Below are 19,305 nucleotides of genomic sequence, written 5' to 3' on the forward strand. Positions count from 1 at the left end.
CAGAGCACAAGTTCTAGAACTGCTTGTACCCCGGGCTACATCGATTCCAAGGGGAAGGCGAAGATCTTTGGAAGTTTTTCCACAGTTCAAATACCACATAGGTCTAGTTCCCCAAGTTCCTAGCTACTATACTACCCAGATTTGCACAAAATAAACTCTTGGAAGCTCAAATCTGCATTTGGTAGTTTCGCGCTATTGTTATTTCTTAGAATTCTGTTTCAGAGATTGGAATAATGAAAAAAAAAGGAGACAGATACTAGTATGAAAACTCTTGCCTTTGACATGAATGTGCACAGTAGAGGTAACAGGGCCGAATTAGGCCAGACGTAAGAGCAACGGCTCAGCGACCACACCTGCCCGTCTTCAGATGGGTCCTCAAACACAGACCCTAGCTCTGGAGGCCCCACGTGGCTGACACGTGACTTGCCAGACATGCGACAGAGCAGAAGTACCCTGCCACCTTAACCATGGGAGCCACTATCAGGTGAAGGTACCAACTTAGAGATGAGGGGAAAAGTCGCCAGCCGGGCAGTTCTCGACTGGCCACAGGACACTGTCACCTGGTCACGTGAGTGGGACAGGGCCCATCCGGCGGACAAGAGAGACAAGAGCCCACTCAGGAGGACTGCACGCACTCTTCAGAGAGCAGGGTGTGGGGTGAGGAAAAAGCCGGGTGCTCTCAGTTCAAATTCTGGTTTTTAATGCAATAAAATTGATCATGAGCTATAAAAGCAAGCAGTCACAGTTGGCCCTAGAAACCATTAACCAGCTATTAGCAGCTGGATTATAATCATCTTCAGGTAATTACTATTAACACTATTTATTACCTGTTTGTATCTTATACAGCAGGAGAACTCTTTTGAGTGAAGGATAATGAATCCCCAAAGAAAGCTTACCTAGGGAAAACACACGTTGTCATCTCCTTAAATTCATTTAGGTCCTAAAAGAAAAACACACAGACAATGACTTGCTGTGATTTTACAAATACAGTCACAATACTGAAAATACACATAAATATTTCAAGTGCCATAGCTCTCTTCTCAAACTGTGACACTTCACAGAGGCCCTTTAGGCTCAACTGTCAGATCTGCTCCTAGGTAATAATCACTTTCCGAAAATCGTCACAATGTCCCAACGGGGAATCGTATGATCTGACATAAAACTTTTGCATAACCAAAACAGAAAAAATTGAGCATGTTATGCCTGAAACAGAGCAAGGGGGCAAAGTTTCTAATATATGTAGAAAGCTTCCAGTAATAGTTCTATCAAATGAATCCGTCAAAACAATGAGGCTAGCAGAGTTATGTAAGTAAAATGGTTTATACAGAAAATGGACCTACTGTAAACTAGGCTATACCTTCACTGAGAACATCTCCGAAATGCTAGTTAAAATGGCCATTAAAACACCGACTTCCCAACATGTACAAAGCATGCTTTAACTACTCAGAAAACTGCTAAAGAAGCACCAGTAGCAAATGCCTAAATTAGACAATTCATTTCCCAGTTATTTTGATCAGGAAGTCTAAAGCTGAAATGAGATGGATCTAATTTTGAATGAACTCATTTCCATACATAATTGCCACAGCAGACTGAGTAGTCACACTCCTGACCCTTTGTAACTACGCTTCTCTTCAGCGTTATTCATGCTTCGCAGCAAACTGCCATTTCCAATTAGCTTTCCAAGCCTGTAAATACAGGCCGTATTTAACCAGTTTGGAATATTTACCAGCTTTTCAATGGCTATCGTTAAATTGACAGACAATACATGAACAAGTGGTTTCGGGGCTGAGGTCGAACAAAAATCCAAGAACGGGGGCGCCTGGGTGGCTCAGTGGGTTAAAGACTATGCCTTCGGCTCAAATCATGATCCCAGGGTCCTGGGATCCAGCTCCGTGTCAGGCTCTCTGCTCAACAGGAAGCCTGCTTCCACCTCTCTCTCTGCCTGCCTCTCTGTCTACTTGTGATCTCTGTCTGTCAAATAAATAAATAAAATCTTAAAAAAAAAATAAAAGGTTATACTGCTTGTCTGAGGAGCTAATCACCTGGAAGAAAGGGATGGGATGAAGAAAAACCATATGCTCAAAAGCTATATCGTTTTGTGGGCGTTCAGAGAAGGAAAAAAAGCAGCTCCTGGGCAAGGCAGCAGCAGACAGGGAAACCTTCAGGAAAGAGGCATGCACTAGACCTTGGTAAAGCTGTACACAGGCAAAGCAGGAGGAAAGCTGGAGACAATTCAGAGAGGAGGGAATGGTATACCAAAGCCACAGACAGGCAAAAGCACAAAGCAGTCCCAGGAACAAATGAGCCAGTCTTGCTGGGAGTAAGGAGGGTTGTAAGTGACTAGAAGATACAGAGCTGTTGGGCCAGATCACAGAAATCTTGCCATGCCAGGCTAAAAAGAATCCGCTGTAGAGAAAAGCAAAGAACATGGGATTAGGTTCAGAATTTTGAGCAGGGTCAGTGATGTGAACAGAACCATGTGTCAGAAGATTATAAAACTGGCACCATCAGGGGCGCCTGGGTGGCTCAGTGGGTTAAAGCCTCTGTCTTCGGCTCAGGTCATGATCCCAGGATCCTGGGATCAAGCCCTGAATCAGGCTCTCTGCTCCGCAGGGAGCCTGCTTCCTCCTCTCTCTCTGCCTGCCTCTCTGCCTACTTGTGATCTCTGTCTGTCAAATAAATAAATAAAATCTTAAAAAAAAAAACTGGCACAATCAGAAGATACTCATTTGTTAAATCAATATTTAATGCCCACTATGTGTCAAGCTCTGTTTGGTTAAACCAGTCACTTCCCTGGTTTAAAGGTCAAAAAATCATGAGAGGAGCTGCTATGCTTTGGTCTAATTGGCCAAAAGAAGTGGTTGACCTGAAGTAACCATCAGGTCTTTACATCTGGACACTGCCCATTCACACCCATCATGTTCGAGACTCAGCACCAGGAAGTCTTTGAGTCCCAGAGGGCGTGATACCATTTTCACGAGAAGCAATGACGTCGAGGTTGCAGAAACAGGGCAAGGGGAGCAAGAGACCCGCTGTAGCCCGAGCTGGGCTTTGTTGGGCTTTTCCAAAGAAAGTCATAAAGATCCCAATGGAACAATGTCTCATAAGAAAGGTGAAGTGGGGCGCCTGGGGGGCTCAGTGGGTTACGTGTCTGACTCTTCATTTTGGCTCAGGCCATGATCTCAGGGCTTTGAGCCTGAGCCCCATGTCGGGCTCCACACTGGGCATGGGACCCAAGATTCTCTCTGCCCCTCCTCTCCCCTGCAAAAGAAAACAGAGAGAAAAATAAAGGAGAGGGAAGACATGGTGATGGGAGACAAGCAAGATGAGCCCAGGTGCATAGTTAGGGAGCAGAAGGGGAAGAGCCAAGAAGAGAAAGTCTTTTCCTGAGGAGCCAAAGAGGTGTGTGCCTTGGTGCCCTGAACCAGCCTGGCTCCAAGAGCAAAAAACCACCACGGTTAACGGAGATTCTAAGGGAGCAGCCTAGCAAGAGGTCACCACAAATGGTGCAGGACCCGATCTGGTTTAGTTGACCTGAAACACGGCTCACCTTCAATGGCCCCATTATGGCTACTGTTAGCAGGAGCACATTAGAAGCCCACGCCTGTGGCCGGAAACCCCTGCCCGGCACTAACCGAAAAAAAAAAAAAAATACTGGCGTCAAGTCGAAATAAATGTCCAACTCTGCTCTGGCAATGGCAGATCTGAAGATCCCTTACAACGGCTGATAAGTACCTCTCTTCAAAAAGGTACCCCTGAGCACGAGACTCTCTCTGGGAACACGCTGCATACGAGGGAACGGCACTCGGTACAGAATGCTTTCTCCGTATAAGGAATTGTGGATTTTTTCTTTCTTTTTTCAAGTTTTATTTTAATTCCATCTAACATACAGTGTTGTGTTAGTGTCACACGCACAACACAGTGATTCAACACTTGCGTACAACACCCGGTGCTCATCACAAGGGCACTCCGTTCCACCACCTGTTCCCTCCATCCTCCCCACTCCCCCCCCCCAACCATCAGTGTGTTCTCTGGAATTACGCGTCTGTTTCTTGGTTTGTCTCTCTCTCGCCTTTTTTGCCCCCTTTACTCATTTGTTTTTCTTGTCTTCAACTCCACGTGTAAGCGAAATCCTATGGGTATTTGTCTTTCTCTGACTGACTTCTTTCATTTAGCCTAATATGCTCTAGTTCCATTCACGTCAAGTCGCTGCAAATGGCAAGAAATGGTGGATTTTTAACCCAGGCGGGCAGGCAGAGGTCACTTACCACAGGCAGAGGGCAGTAGAACTGATGAACTGTGTGCATGACATCCAAGAGCATGTTGTGTCCAATAACGAGCTTTCCCTAAAGAAAGTCAGGGTTAAGCAGAAGACTTCTTGGCACAAAATTTTATTAGGGCTTGAGGGTGAAAGGTAGGGTTCAGAATCTATGAGGATTTTGTACTGAACTTACCTTTTGATATTTAAAAAAAAAAAAACACAACCAAAACCTGCAGGGCACCTGGGTGGCTCAGTAGGTTAAAGCCTCTGCTTTCAGCTCAGGTCATGATCCCAGGGTCCTGGGATGGAGCCCGAGTTGGGCTCTCCACTCGGCGGGAAGCCTGCCTCCTCCTCTCTCCCTGCCTGCCTCTTTGACTACTTGTAATCTCTGTCTATCAAATAAATAAATAAAATCTTAATTTAAAAAAAACCTGCAAATAAATGTTAGGGCTGGTTTTATTCCTCTTCAGTCTTAAGAGCGTGCAATCCGTTCTGCAAAGTAAAAACCCCAATGACTTTGATTTCATTGATCGTCTCTGCTTTTTATTCATCTTATCATCCTCAAGAATCAGAAGGGATAAAATTTTTATTGAAGGACTCAAAAACTAAGTGAAAAGTCTAAGTACCCTGAGCTGTTAAGAATTTGTGAATGGGCTCCAAATATCTACTCTAGAAGTGTATTCCTTAAAAAAATTCATTTATTTTTAAAAGACATATTCATGACAACAGGGAAAGGTAAAAATAATTAATTTCTCATTCTATTAAACAGAATGAATTCTTGTTCCCTTCAATCTATGTCAAAATTCACGGGGCATGTTCTTAAATACCATCTCCAGTGCAATTTATTGCTTTTCTACCAATTGAAGTACAATATGTGTTCAAGAAACCACTCCTTTGTGGTAAAAACTAGACTACCAAAATGGAACGTCATCCTCACTTTAACCAGCCAGGTGACACCATTTTTAACAGAAAGCAACTGGCTGTCACAGCGGAGCTTCTGACTGTGTCCCAGGGCACCATCAGAGGGAAACTTCTCAACTCATAGGGCCAAATGTAATTCTTAGAAATGAATAGTTCTATACGAAATCTTCCAAATCCAACAGCCAAGCTGTCCTTTGGGCGTGGTAACACCACAGTCATACCTCGTGCCAGATCTGGGCTTCTAAACACCATTATCCAATAAAAGGAACCAGGTCTCCTTGGAGAACTCATGGATTCTAGAACTGAGGCAGGGAAAATACCACGTGGTCTGAACATCTTGTGATGCCAGAGAATGAGGAGGTACTCAAAAAAGGATGGGGGCCGGGGCGCCTGGGTGGCTCAGCAGGTTAAGCATCTGACTCTTGATTTCGGCTCAGGTCATGATCTCAGGGTGGTGAGATCGAGCCTCACATGGTGCTTCACGCTGGCCATGGACTCTGTGTTTAAGATTCTTCCTCTCCCTCTGCTCCTCCCTGACCCCAACCCGGTCCCCCACCAAAAAAAAAACAAAACAAAAAAGGGGCTTGTTCAAAGAACACAGAAACCAACCTAAAGAAGCTCCCATGGTCAAAGGTGGTACAATTTGAGCAACGAAAGAAACAAAATGCTAGACGATAATCTGTAGAATAAAATAAATTCCCCCAAGTCCATGCTCCTAAATATTGTTTTAAATGAATAAACAAGAAAGAAGGGACAGCTCTTTCTTACAGAAGAATTCCAAGAACAAGCGTAGAAAGAAAGAGGAAATACAAACTTGCCCTTAAAACCCCAGAGTAGTAACAGCTGTGGGAAAAATCACCAAGATGCTGTATTACCGGTCAAGAGTCCGAAAAAACAGGCTTCCCATAGTCTCAAAGTATCTCCCCCAGTTTATTAGCCACGAAGGGAATGTTACAGAACACAAATCCAGCGGATAGCACCTCCCCCAAGTGATCAAGGCCAAGATCAGGAGCTATCATTTCTGTGGCATTCTTGCCAGCACTGTATACCGCCAGTCCAATCATAAGAAAAGATCGGGCAAACCTACACTGATGGATATTTGATAAAGTGACAATCAAGATTCTTTAAACACACTGAGATTGTAGGGGTGCCTGAGTGGCTGAGTTGGTTCACCATGTGACTTTTTTTTTTTTTCTTCCCACCATGTGAATCTTGATTTCGACTCTGGTCACCATCTCAGGGTACTGGGATCAAGCCCGCATCTGACTCTGTGCTTTGGCGCACAGCCTGCTTGTCCCTGTCCCTCTGTTCCTCTCTGGCTCATGCGTGCTCGCTTTCTCTCTCTCTCTCTCTCTCTCCAATAAATAAAATCTTTAAAAACAAAAGCACTGAGATTACAACAGACAACGAAAGATGGCCCAGACTGCTGAAGACTAAGGAAAAGAAACAAGTAAATGCAACGTGGGGTCCTGGAAAGAACCATGAACTCAGTGGGGAAAGTGACGATGTTCCGATAAGACCTAGAGTCTGGTTCATAACATCGTACCAGCTTCCATCTCCTGGTTCTGATAACCGCAGGGTTACAGGAGGCATCCGAAGGGTAGCGAGGTGAGGGACCTAGGGAAACTCTGTACGGTTTCTGCGACTGCTGTGAGTGTAAAATTCATACTAAATGAAGTTTTTTTTAACATTATAGAAAACATAGATTTACTACTAAGAGAAGCAGGGAAAGACTGCGGTGTGACATACATATTTGTGAGTACTGAGTATTCACTGGCTTTACAGACCCTGTGTCTGTGTTTATAAGGTATGTGACTTCTAAATTTTAAATGTCTGAGTCACTGATAAGGGGGACTTTTCCTGGTAGTATAGTTTGTGATGTTAACCACCAACAGTCAACAACGTGTCGTGCGCTGGTCTGTTGGAGACGGACAACACGGAGACGCACACAGCCAGCTAAGGCACCTGGGTACGAACCAGGCCAACAGACCCAACTATCAGAACGGCCACGAGAGAGCTGAAGGCCAAGGGACACCCCACAGGTCTGTATTCAGGGCCAGCCTCGGTCAAATCAACCACTTCCCTGAAATCTCTGAGTGTGGATGATACAAGCAAATGTGACCAGAAACTCCTCCTTGCTTCTCTGGATACCAGTGTCTTAGCCACTTGTGACCTGACTCATCCGACTTTCCACCCTGTTCTGGTTACTTCGTGGTCTTCTCTCACGGGGCTCTGTAACTGCTGTTTATCCCTAGTGGGGACAATGGCATGCCTCCTCTCAAGGTCTTCTGTTCTCACAAGCCTGCACATCACAGTGAGACAGCTACAGGAGGAACACGGAGGGAATCTCCACGGCCTCAAAGTGTCCTATATAGGAAGCTCAGCACTCAGGGGACAAAATGATTCCTTCTCCAGGGGGAACAATTCCTTCTCCCACGGCCAACTACTCTAGGAACAGGAAGTCTTAGCCTCCAGGCGGTTGAGCATCCCAGCGCAATGTCTGACTCGAATGTGTAATCCACAAAGCACCAGCAGCCTGACCCAGTGTATCTACGCAAGATGTGGAGGCCTCTTTTCCAACAGGTTCGGGAACAAGCAAAAATGTTCGCCATACTGATCACAGAATGCTCTAGCATATTTACAAAAATGGTCAACACATTTTTAAAACTTATCAAATATCATCAAGGCTACCACACAGAAGATTAAGTTACATTTGTGCAGAAGAACTCATTTGTGCAGAAGAACTCAACATAATTATTTTTATCCTCTAGATTCTTCTAATTATGGAACAAAAACACCCTCAGCCAGATACCACATTATCTCCTACTATACTCCTTACTTGCTTATTCTACTTCCTGAGAATGGTTTTGAGAATAATAAAGGTTAGTTTCATGTAGCTGTATAAGGAAATCATAGTATAATCTTTCCATGTTTTGTACAAAAAAAACCTTTTTAAATTTTTTTATTTTTAAGTAATCTCTCCACCAAAGTGGGGCTCGAATTCACAACCCTCAGATCAAGAGTCACAGGCTCTACGGGCTGAGCCAGCCAGGTGCACCTACGAGAAAACCTTCTGGAAAATGGTACAGATCCTATCGGCAATTATAATGTCACTGAGCACATTATAACCACGGTCTCCCTCCACACTAGGTAAACATTCTACACGTGGCCAAATGTGTAACTGGCAATGACGACTTAAGCGTTTCAACCTAAATGTTATGCTCAGGAATCTAGTTAAAAAGAAAAAGCCTGGGGGTGCCTGGGTGGCTCAGTCATTAAGCATCTGCCTTTGGCTCGGGTCGTGATTCCAGGGTCCTGGGATCAAACCCCACATCAGTATCCCTGATGGCGGGGAGCCTGCTTCTCCCTCTCCCACTTCCCTCCTTATGCTTATGTTCCCTCCCTCGCCATCTCTCTGTCAAATGATAAATAAATAAAAATCTTAAAAAAAAAAAAGCCCGGTTCACTTACCGAATTGGCAATGGCGTGGATGACTCTAGAAAACCCCACAGCATCATTCAGTTCTTCCTGATTTAGAGAAACAAACCAAGACAACTACTGACCTACAGATATTCCTTATTTGAACAGGTTAAAGCATAGCCCCCCGAAACACTTTAGTGTTATCCTGAGTTTAGATAGCTTTAGTTTCCCCGTTCTGTCTTCATCATCCCAAAGAACTGCCTCTGAAATAACCTATGTACACACCTTTCTTCTGTTTTTAAACGTGGAATGAGCAAGTCCCAAATTATTCATTAGTTACTAAAATAACGGTACCAAGGGTTTACCCATCACTTCGCATCATCTGCTGGAATTTCCAAGTCCCCCAAGTGGCCTTAAAAACACAAACTCTTCGGAGCTGCCACCTGCTGGCCAAATTCAATACTGCAGTAAATTCGGAGGGAGCCCATCCAGCAGCGGGCTGGCTGATCCAATCAAGCATTGTCGTAACGCCTGGCTTTCTTCCTTGCCAAATGCATTTTCGTACATTTAAAACATAGCACTCTGAGACTCAGTCCTACCCAGTTTCTTCTCTCCTTTCCTCCCAGTAATGTCCTAAGAGGCTCAATTTCTCTATCTGGACACCCTGTCCTCAGCACTATGCTGGATGCACCTGCTGTCCCTTCTGTCTCATCAGAGCTCTGTTACTGGAGACTTCTCTCCGCTCGCTAGCTCCTTACAGCCCTCTGCTCTCTGGCCTCGCCCTCAGTGAAACTGCTCATCTCTGCAAACTACTCCCAAGGCTAACAAGTCATGGCAGGGATAGGGAAAAACTGGCACACTTGTTCCCTTGTGGTGAGAATGTAAAGGGGTACGGTCGCTATGGAAAACGGTACGGCAGTGCCCCAAAAAATTAAATACAGAATTTCCCTACGACCCAGCAATTTCATGTCTGGGTATATACACGGGAGAACTGAAAGCAGGGACTCCAAGAGATACCCGCACGCCCATGATCAGAGGAGCATTATTCACAAGAACCAAAAGGCAGAAGGACCAAGTGTCCATGACAGATGGATGAAGAAAACGTGCTCTCTACAGACAGTGGACTACTAGTCAGCTTAAAAAGGAAGGGAATTCTGACACCTGCTACTGCATGGCTGAACCCGGAGGACAGTGTGCTGAATGAACTAAGCCAGCCCCTAAAAGACAAATGCTGGATGATTCCACTCACATGAGGTGCCTAGAGTGGTCTGACTCACAGAGACAAAGTTGAAGGGTGGATGGCAGGGGCTGGTGGGGGCAGACGGTTAGTATCTAAGGGGATGAGAATGGTTACAGGGAAGGACGGTGCGGCTACACAAGGGGAAAGCACTTAACACTATAGAACTGTGCACTTCGAAACAGGAGAGTAAATTTTCTGTTATGTATACTTTCCCACAATTAAAACTTTTTAATTTTTAAGAATATATATATATATTTTTAAAGATTTTATTTATTTATTTGACAGAGAGAGATCACAAGCAGGCAAAGAGAGAGGAGGAAGCAGGCTCCCCACTGAGCAGAGAGCCCGATGCGGGGCTCAATCCCAGGACCCTGAGATCATGACCTGAGCCGAAGGCAGTGGCTCAACCCACTGAGCCACCCAGGCGCCCCAAGGGTGTATTTTTTAAAAAAACTTTATAATCCTATGCAAATGTCTGAATGCCACGTTTTAGGACTTTCTCCCAGATAGACTGTTAACTCTTAGGAAAAGCCATGAATCATTCATTCTGGGGCGCCCTGGGTGGCTCAGGTGGTTAAGCGTCTGCCTTCGGCTCGGCATGATCCCGGGGTCCTGGGATCGAGCCCTGCGTCGGGCTCCCTGCTCAGCAGTGCGTCCGCTTCTCCCTCTCCTCCTCCCTCCTGCTCGGTGCTAACTTGCTATCTCGCTTTCTCTCTCAAATAAATAAATAAATAATTTGTTCTCATGCCCTCTGCACCTACCATAATGCTTGAACACACAGTGAATACACTAGAAATGGCGAATAAGTAATTTCACCCTAACTCCTATGCCAAAATGTTCATTGTTCCTTGTAACCAGAAGATCCTTCTTGCCAGGTGGGTTAGCAGTTGAATTCCTTCCTGGAAGGATGAGTGCTGCGCGGGGTCCCTGATAAGTATCTCAGTTCCCTGGGGTCTCAGATTTCTGTCTTGTTCTCCCCTCTGTCCTCTGGGTTCCAACCCAGAGGTTGGAACTAGCTCTCAAAACCATTATTAAACTTTTACTGCAACACTTAAATATCATTATTATTAAAAAAAAAAAATAAGGAAAACTATTCCCAAGGCTAAACCCAGTGGCCACATTTCCGTTTTTATCCTTAACTTCTTCTCTGCTCACATTCCCCTCTTCAACATTCTCTTCCCTTGGCTGCTGGTCACAAGACCCTCTGGGTACATTTTCCTACTCCTGCTTATCATTTGAATGCCAGATTCCCTCAGGAATCCAGCCCAGACCATCTAATCCTCGTTCTTCGGCACACAGTAGGTGCTCCAGCCCCGTCCTGGTCTCCCGACCAATGACAGCCACACCTAGCCCTCACCTCACCTTCTCTCCTGCGCGCCAGAAGGACAAGCCGGCTGATAGGACACCTACCCATGGACATCCCAAGACATCTAAAATGTCATCAGGTCAAAAAACAGAAGGTAAAGTCCTTGTCCAGTGTCGGGGGACACCTGTGCTGTGGTACCTGGTGACTTTGCACATTCCCACACAGGCAAAGGCCTGAGTCCCGACCCGTCTCTGTGCTGGTGGAACACCCAGGAAGAGCAGGTAGGAGGCCGGCACGAGGTTTCTCACACCTTCCGGGTTCTGATGAGGCCTGGGGGTTTCTGCCCCCACCCTTTGCAGAAGAGAGCTATGGCACAGAATAGGACTCAGCTGCCCTCTAGAATGCGCTCCTTGGTAACGGGGTACGCACAACTCCACTGCGGTCCCCTGGCCCCCCTGCTCTCCGTGCTGTCATTTTGGTGGTTGGGACCAATGCAGCCAGTACCTCTGGCCGCTCTTCCTTCTCCTGCCCAAGTACTAACCAGGCCCGGCCCGCTTAGCTTCCAAGATCAGAGGGCATCAGGCGCGGTTAGGGAGGGATGGCCACAGACTGCTCTTCCTTCTCTGCGTAAGTATTATGTTGTCTAAACCCAGCAGTGGCTTTCCGCATCCTTCCTGACTCAATCAGTCAGATGTGGCCCTGCCTTACGCATGTGGGAGCTCTTGGCCTCCTCTGCCTGTGTCCCCCTACCAGGATCACTCTGGCCCAACCCCGTCTGACACCAGACTACCCAGTGGCTCAGATTCCTGGCTTGACTGTCTTTCTTTTTTCCCTTCTACTTTCACCACTCATACCCAATCCTAAATTCCACTGATTCTACCTTCTAAACCTCTCCTGGGTCCACCTACATTGCTCCGCACTATCCTATCCCAGCTCCCTGACATCTCACAGCAAGGTCAGTCCACAGCGTAACTGGTCTCCCCACCTCCAGTCCTCCTCCCTGGGATCCGTTCTCCGGACCACAACCAGGGTGACGATGCTCCAACAATGCAAATACCACGTCATCCTAATCTGTCACATCACTGGTTTCACAGTTTGTTTTAGGGAAACCAGCAACTGTGCCCGGAGCTACACACGGCAGCATTAGCTAACAGGCGTGCGGTTCAGGGACACACAATCTGAATGATGACCAAGACGACGGTTTCTTCGAGACTGATTCACGGTCAGACTCTCTTTGGTGGCTTTAACCTTAAGTTTCCTTGTTCTAGGTGTTTCTGCCAACTCAATTCTGCTATGGTAGGACACTATTCGTGACGCTAAATGCGACATGGGACCTACAAACACAGGTCCTAAGGCCTAAGTCAGTATCAAGGTGTCGCTTCTCACCCAAAGGACATGAACGTGACTCAGTCACCTGTTCCTTAGCGAGTTTCTGCTGCTCCCTCCTCTTACGCTCCTCTTCATCTACTTTGCTGATGACAATGTAGCGCTCTTTCTGAAAGACATAAAGCAGACGTACAACTTTCCAGAGGCAACCTGACCTCAAACAACTCAGATTCAGTTGCCATTCAAAGTTACACATTTTGCCAGCACACCACCTTCCTGGGCTAACCCAATGAAAGTATTTTGAAATGACACCGAAAACTGAGTTGATGTGTTACAAACCAAAATCCTGCCCCTGCACATGCGTGACGTTTGCTCGTGACCCCAACAGAGGTCACCTCCAAGTATCAACAGTCTGTGAGAATAAGATACGTTTCACAATGAACACTAATAAGTTATACCGCATGTGAACGTGAATTTTTGAACAGGTGGCTTTAAATTAAATTTCTGTGTATTTCACTGACGTAAGAAAAAAAAATCCTGGCTTTCCCATCAGAAAACCAGTCCCTTCTTTCTCATGCTTTCCATTTTGTATCAATTAAGCACATCACATGCTGTGTCCGAGTCTGAGACTTATCTTCTAGCAAGATTTTTCAAATAACTTCATCTCTTATTTCATCGGACATCTGACTCAGGAGCAACTGCATAATTCTACAGTTCTGCATTTTTGCTACTGGAACTCACCCTCAGCCTCCATGGCCCATGAGGGGTCCATGAGGACACCTCAGGAGAATGTGCTAGAGCGATGCCTATGCTTATGCCCCAGATTCTATGAATTTCACGAGCCCACCGAACAGGAAATCTTTTTTTTTTTTCATGCAGAGCACTACAGCTTTCTGCCATCAACAGAAGGCATACTAACGCCTGCACACGTTCAAGTTTACAAAGCATGTTCATGTCCATGGACCCACTCGATCACCACAAAACAGGTGTGAAACAGGCACAGACAGTCACTGTCAGGCGGGTCCTCCAGAGTACAAATGAGGAAGACGAAGCTTCCCAAGGTGAACTGACTTTCCCAAGGCCACCCAGCTCACAGGAAGCAGAGCCAGGAGTCAATCCTGACTCTGAGCACGTTCAACGTCTCACTGCATGGGTTTGGTGCCCGATAGTTCTGGGAGTTACCTTTTCAGTTTCTAAAGTGTCAACGTGGATGCCTTTGGGATACCTAAAGAAAGGAGAAACAATAAGACATCACTAGAGGAGACAATGACAGCTAAAGCCCTAGGTATGTTCAAAGCAAATCTACAGTAAAGTTCAGTAAGCTTTATTAAATATAAAATAAATACTACTATGATGAAGACTTTATAGGAAGCCTAGTCCATAATACTCCAGCTTCCCAAGATTTCTCTATGTCTGCTTTTAAAAGGCAGGAGTGTATCTGATTTCAAGTTAATTTTTTAGGACGAGGACATCTTCTGAGGTGTCACGCACCACATGACACAGTCAGCTCATTGCCACACAAACTTGCTTCCGAATAGAAGAACATTTACTTCCTAAGGGCAACTGTGAAGGCCTTCTTAAGGGGCATACGTAGAGAAGGTTTGAGAAAAGTTAACTGTGCCGTAGTCTGGCATGGTCGCTTGCAAGAGCCAAGGAGAGGAATCTGGAACCCATATGGAGTACACTGCAAGGGTAACATGACAGGAAAGGAGCCCAGTCAGAGGACAATGGCCCTTTTCCTGTTTTGTTCAAGGTAAATTTCATGTATGTATCACTGATGGATTCTAATGGGAGAATAATGGCCCCAACGTCAAATACAAACATCCAACTGCTCATCACTCATGTTCAATTTTTGGGCTAGAGATTCACCTGAAAATACAGAGGGCCCTTGGGTGGCTCAGTGAAGTGTCCAACACTTGATTTCAGCTCATGATCTCAAGGTCATGAGATCAAGTCCTGCGACGGGCTCCGTGCTCAGCATGGAGTCTGCTTGAGATTCTCTCCATCACCCTCTGCCCCTCTGCCCCTCTGTACCACCCCCTCACGTGCACACACATACACATGCTCCCCCCCCCCCGCAAAAAAAAAGAAAATACAGAGAAACCACCAGAAACACCTCCAGAAAAACACCTGCACAAGATCATGGATGAGAATTCAGGGGATTCAGAGACCTCCTAAAACCCACCTATGGTCCAACCCCTGCTTTAGAAAGAGCACTCATCAGGGCGCCAGGGTGGCTCAGTGGGTTAAAGCCTCTGCCTTCAGCTTGGGTCATGATCCCAAGGTCCTGGGATTGAGCCTCACATCTCGCTCTCTGCTCAGTGGGGAACGTGCTTCCTCTGCCTGCCTCTCTGCCTAGTTGTGATCTCTGCCAAATAAATAATTAAAATCTCTAAAAAAAAAAGCACTCATCTACCTGTTTTCTAGATCTTAAAACCCCATCTGTATCATATACCTTCAAAGACCACGACACCATACATCCAATTAATGGAGTTCAGGCCAAAGTGACAAAAGAAAATTTTAAAGGCTTAAAAGCACATGCTAAGAAATAACAGCAAAGGAAATTAGCAGGTATGTAAGGAACTTAAGAAGTAGGGGGAAGTAGCACAATAAAGCAGGGCCCAGGAGCGTGACACGGTCAGATGACCAAGAGCTGCACAATCTTAAAAGTGACAAGAGAGCTAAAAGATTGTACACAGTTTTCAATCCTGGGCCCCTCGCAGAGCTCTTACTCATAATATAAACACTTACTTCCAGCTCAAAGTCTGATAAATCAGTTTTCTTTGGAACCTATAAGAAGAAAAGAGAAGGTCCTGATTTGGGCTCATTAAAAGAAAATCCTAGCCGTTCAAGCACTGGTTGGGAAAGACATTTAATTTTTCAGAGTGAGTCCATGAGAAGTGACAGGTGATATGCCAACAAAATACAGGCCGGCTATCTGAGGTGGCAGGAGCCCTTGTCACCTGTGTTCATCAGAATCTTCTTTATTATTATTATTATTATTATCATCCCATTTACCCAAGAGGTAAAAGATCTCATCCAACCACAGTATCACTTCTCGTGGCTGTCCAGTGACATTTAAGAGACACACATGCATTAAAACACTTTTGTGGGGGCACCTGGGTGACTCAGAGGGTTGAGCCTCTGCCTTCGGCTCGGGTCGCATTCTCAGGGTCCTGGGATCGAGCCCCACATCCTGCTCTCTGCTCAGTGGGGAACCTGCTTCCCCCTCCCCCACCTCTGCCTGCCTCCCTGCCTACTTATGATCTCACTGTCTGTCAAATACAATAAATAAAATTTTTAAAAATCCAAAACACTTTTGTAAAGCTAGTCACAAAGTAAAAGGGAAGTAAGGCATTTGAGTCACTGCCTCTTGGACACTGATTGCTCTTTGCTGCCGAGAGAAATCAGAAGGACAGAAGCAGGCTGACAGTGAATGCTTCCCTTTAAGCTGTCAGGTATTAACCATTCTTCAAGGCTAAAGTAATTATACCACTCTGGGGCTTGACTTAAAGCCAAAGAGGCACAAGGGTTTTCTCAACCCTCTGAGAATAGGACAAGCTGTTCATTCAGTGTCTCAATACACCATTGTCTCCACTATGTTAATGCTAAAGTTAGCGCTTACATCCTGGGAACATACAAATAATAACAAGAATATGAATGTGCATTTCAAAGACCAAAACGGACCACATGCCAGAAATCATCCACCTCTCCAAAAAAAGAATGCATGAAAACATTCAGGGCAACTTACCCAGTACATGGCTCTAAATCCAAGTTCTTGTTTTCTTCACTTTGTAGTAAATCTTCTATTTTCTCTCTGCGGAATTAGAATGAAAACATCACCATCAGTATCTTTAAGGAATGAAGTCATAGACCATACTGAGAAGCAATCTCACTGTAAGGACATAGGTCAGGGTAACTTTACCCAATCAGGTTATAAGTTTTTAGCTACACTGAACAAGTTATACATGGTTCCCCATAGAAATACTTTATTTGGGGATTGCCTGGGGCTACGCAGTTGGTTAAGCACCCAACTCTTGGTCACAGGTCATGGTCTCAGGGTTGTGAGATTGAGCCCTGCGGTGTGGGGCTCCCTGCTCAGCTCAGAGTCTGCTTGTGATTCTCCCTCCCTCCCCCTCTGCCCCTCCTGCACATGCTGTCTCTCTCCCTCTCTCCCCCTTGTTCTCTCTTTACTTTTTTTTAAATTTTATTTATTTATCTGACAAAGAGAGATCACAAATAGGCAAAGAGGCAGGCAGAGAGAGGGGGAGAAGCAGGCTCCCTGCTGAGCAGAGAGCTCGATGTGGGGGCTCGATCCCAGGACCCTGAGATCATGACGCAAGCCAAAGACAGAGGCTTAATCCGCTGAGCCACCTGGGAACCCCTCTTTCTCTCTTTAAAACTAAATAAATCTTTTTTAAAAAACACTTTATTTGGACCCACAGTCTTTTTGTTGTTGTTATTCATGAGTTAGGGAAACTTCTCAAGGATTCATCAAAACAAGTGGTTTAAATTTTTACCTTTCTAAGGGAGGGGGGTAGGGGGTTGGGCAAAATGGGTGAAGGGGGGAGGGAAATATAGGCCTCCAGTTAAGAAATAAGTAAGTCACAGGGGAAGGGGGGGGAGGATGGGGTACCTGAGTAATGGACAGTAAGGAGGGCACATGATGTAATGGGCACTGGGTGTTATATAAGACTGATGAATCACTGAGCTCTACTTCTGAAACCAATAATACACTATATATTAACCAAAGTTAAATTTAAAAAAATGAAATAAGTGTCACGCAAATAAAAAGCAGAGCATTAGAGGAGTACCACCAATGGCCCGGGACAGATGGGAGCTACACGTGCAAACACAGCGCAACGTATACACCTGTCAAATCACTGTTGTACACCTGTAACTCATGTAACACTGTGTGTCAACTACACTCAAGGAAAATGAAGTCACTATATTAATTTTTACTTTTCTAATAAAGCAGTTATACCAAAAACCGAAGAAAACCAGACGCTCCTCCAATGGCCGGTGTGCTAGTCAGAAACTTCATTCAAAAAACAAAACAGAACAGGGGCGCCTGGGTGGCTCAGTGGGTTAAAGCCTCTGCTTTTGGCTCAGGTCATGATCCCAGGGTCCCAGGATCGAGCCCCGCTCTCTGCTCCACAGGGAGCCTGCTTCCTCCCCTCTCTCTGCCTGCCTCTCTGCTGACTTGCGATCTCTGTCAAATAAATAAATAAAATCTTTAAAAAACGAAACAAAACAAAAACACAGATGTGTTGCAAATATCCAAATGGGCCTGTTTTGTTCCTCTGCCTTCAGGGAAACTAGCTGATGTTTATGGGGCCCTCCGTCCATATAGGGGGTATGCCCACTGGCCGAGAGAGTCTCTTGCCCAAGACACATGGGAAGTCTAAGTACAATACACAAAATTCTATTTTATAATTTGCTGTGATTACACAAATTCAGGTATGACACAATGAAATCCTGCCATTCCCTCTATCACCCCTGCGTGTGCTATGTGTGTGCAGCCCAAGCTTAAAATACAGATGCTGGGGGACGCCTGGGTGGCTCAGTCAGCTGGGCGTCTGCCTTTTGCAAGGGTCATGATCTCAGGGTCCTGGGGTCGAGCCCCGCCATCGGGCTTCCTGCTCAGCAGACAGTCTGTTTCTCCCTCTGCGCCTCCCAACAATTCATGCTCTCTCTCTCTCTCAAATAAATAAATAAAATCATTTAAAAAAACATAGCTGTCAGCTCGGCACCAGCATACATTTACATAATGCACATTTGGTTTCTGTTCTGGAACTTACATCACTTGGTCGATGAACTTTTTCTGGTCCTCAGGAATTGTCATAGGACATTTGGAAGTGTTTGGAGATATGTAAGACAGCGCTCCTGCGCCATTGGACTGCAGACGTTTTTCATCATACTGCTCTCTTAACTGCCTTTCTTCTTCCTGATTTAAATACGGAATTCCTAAGTATAATTTTAAAAAGAATGCATTAGCAGAGGTAACTAAACATAAAAATTTTAACATAAAAATTCTTGAACCAACCAGTGAATCTAAAACACTCGGGAAAGACTGAATATATGTAATTATATCCCAAAAAATCAAGAGAAAAAGCAAATGATTTTGAAATAATGCTGTCTGTTCATTTGCTCCTGTCATTCATTCTTCTGCCAGCAAACGCTTATTGGGTACTTCTACCGGCCAGGCGCTGTCTCGGGCACAAGGGGTCTCAAGGGGAGAAAGGAGACGCATAGTGCCCTGTGATCTCTGTCAAATAAATAAATAAAATCTCAAAAAAAAAAAAAAAAAAAAAGGTTAAGATGCTAAGTGGTATGTGTGTTTCCACAATGGAAAAAAACAAGTTAACATCATGTGTAACAAGACGAAGTCAGCAAGAAGAACAAGAGGTAGTGCTGTCAGTGTGAGAAATGCGGGAGGTGGGCACAGTTAGCGGTGGTAAGACCCATGACGGGTAGAGGACAGAGATGGCTGAGGGGACATAGGAGCCAAGACTGCTGTGCACCTGGTCAAGAAACAGACAAGACAGAGCGTTTGCTGGTCATCCCTGTGGATGCTGATGTCACCCCCATCGAGGAGGGAGGTAGGACCGGACAGAAGACAGTACGCCAAAGCCAAGGCTGTCCTGAATGCCACACCCATGAAATGGGCAGAAAGAGGAGCGACGGAAGTGGTGGCACGCCGAACATCCCTGCCAACGGGGGCTCCTGGGAAGAGGGAACCCAAGCGGCTTGCAAGTAGTGTGAGGGAACAAGGAGACCAACGGACACCTGGGGATGAGTCTGGTCATGATAAATGTCATGGGAGTCCTG

The 19,305-nt window shown here is 45.5% G+C and overlaps 1 protein-coding gene across 2 annotated transcripts in view; it reads right to left on the reverse strand.

Moving 5' to 3' along the window:
* The window catches only part of PARN (poly(A)-specific ribonuclease), a 155,277-nt gene that overhangs the window by 125,351 nt on the left and 10,621 nt on the right, over positions 1-19,305 (reverse strand). For both annotated transcript variants that reach the window (XM_044234160.1, XM_044234161.1), the window contains exons 7-14: positions 18,276-18,441; positions 16,226-16,291; positions 15,226-15,264; positions 13,657-13,699; positions 12,563-12,643; positions 8,654-8,710; positions 4,269-4,346; positions 897-940 (exon numbers count right to left, since the gene is read on the reverse strand). In XM_044234160.1, the coding sequence (XP_044090095.1) occupies positions 897-940; positions 4,269-4,346; positions 8,654-8,710; positions 12,563-12,643; positions 13,657-13,699; positions 15,226-15,264; positions 16,226-16,291; positions 18,276-18,441 (574 nt within the window). The remainder of the gene's footprint in view (positions 1-896; positions 941-4,268; positions 4,347-8,653; positions 8,711-12,562; positions 12,644-13,656; positions 13,700-15,225; positions 15,265-16,225; positions 16,292-18,275; positions 18,442-19,305) is intronic.

The sequence above is a fragment of the Neovison vison genome, chromosome 14 (assembly GCF_020171115.1).
Source record: "Neovison vison isolate M4711 chromosome 14, ASM_NN_V1, whole genome shotgun sequence".
In the NCBI taxonomy this organism is placed as follows: domain Eukaryota; kingdom Metazoa; phylum Chordata; class Mammalia; order Carnivora; family Mustelidae; genus Neogale; species Neogale vison.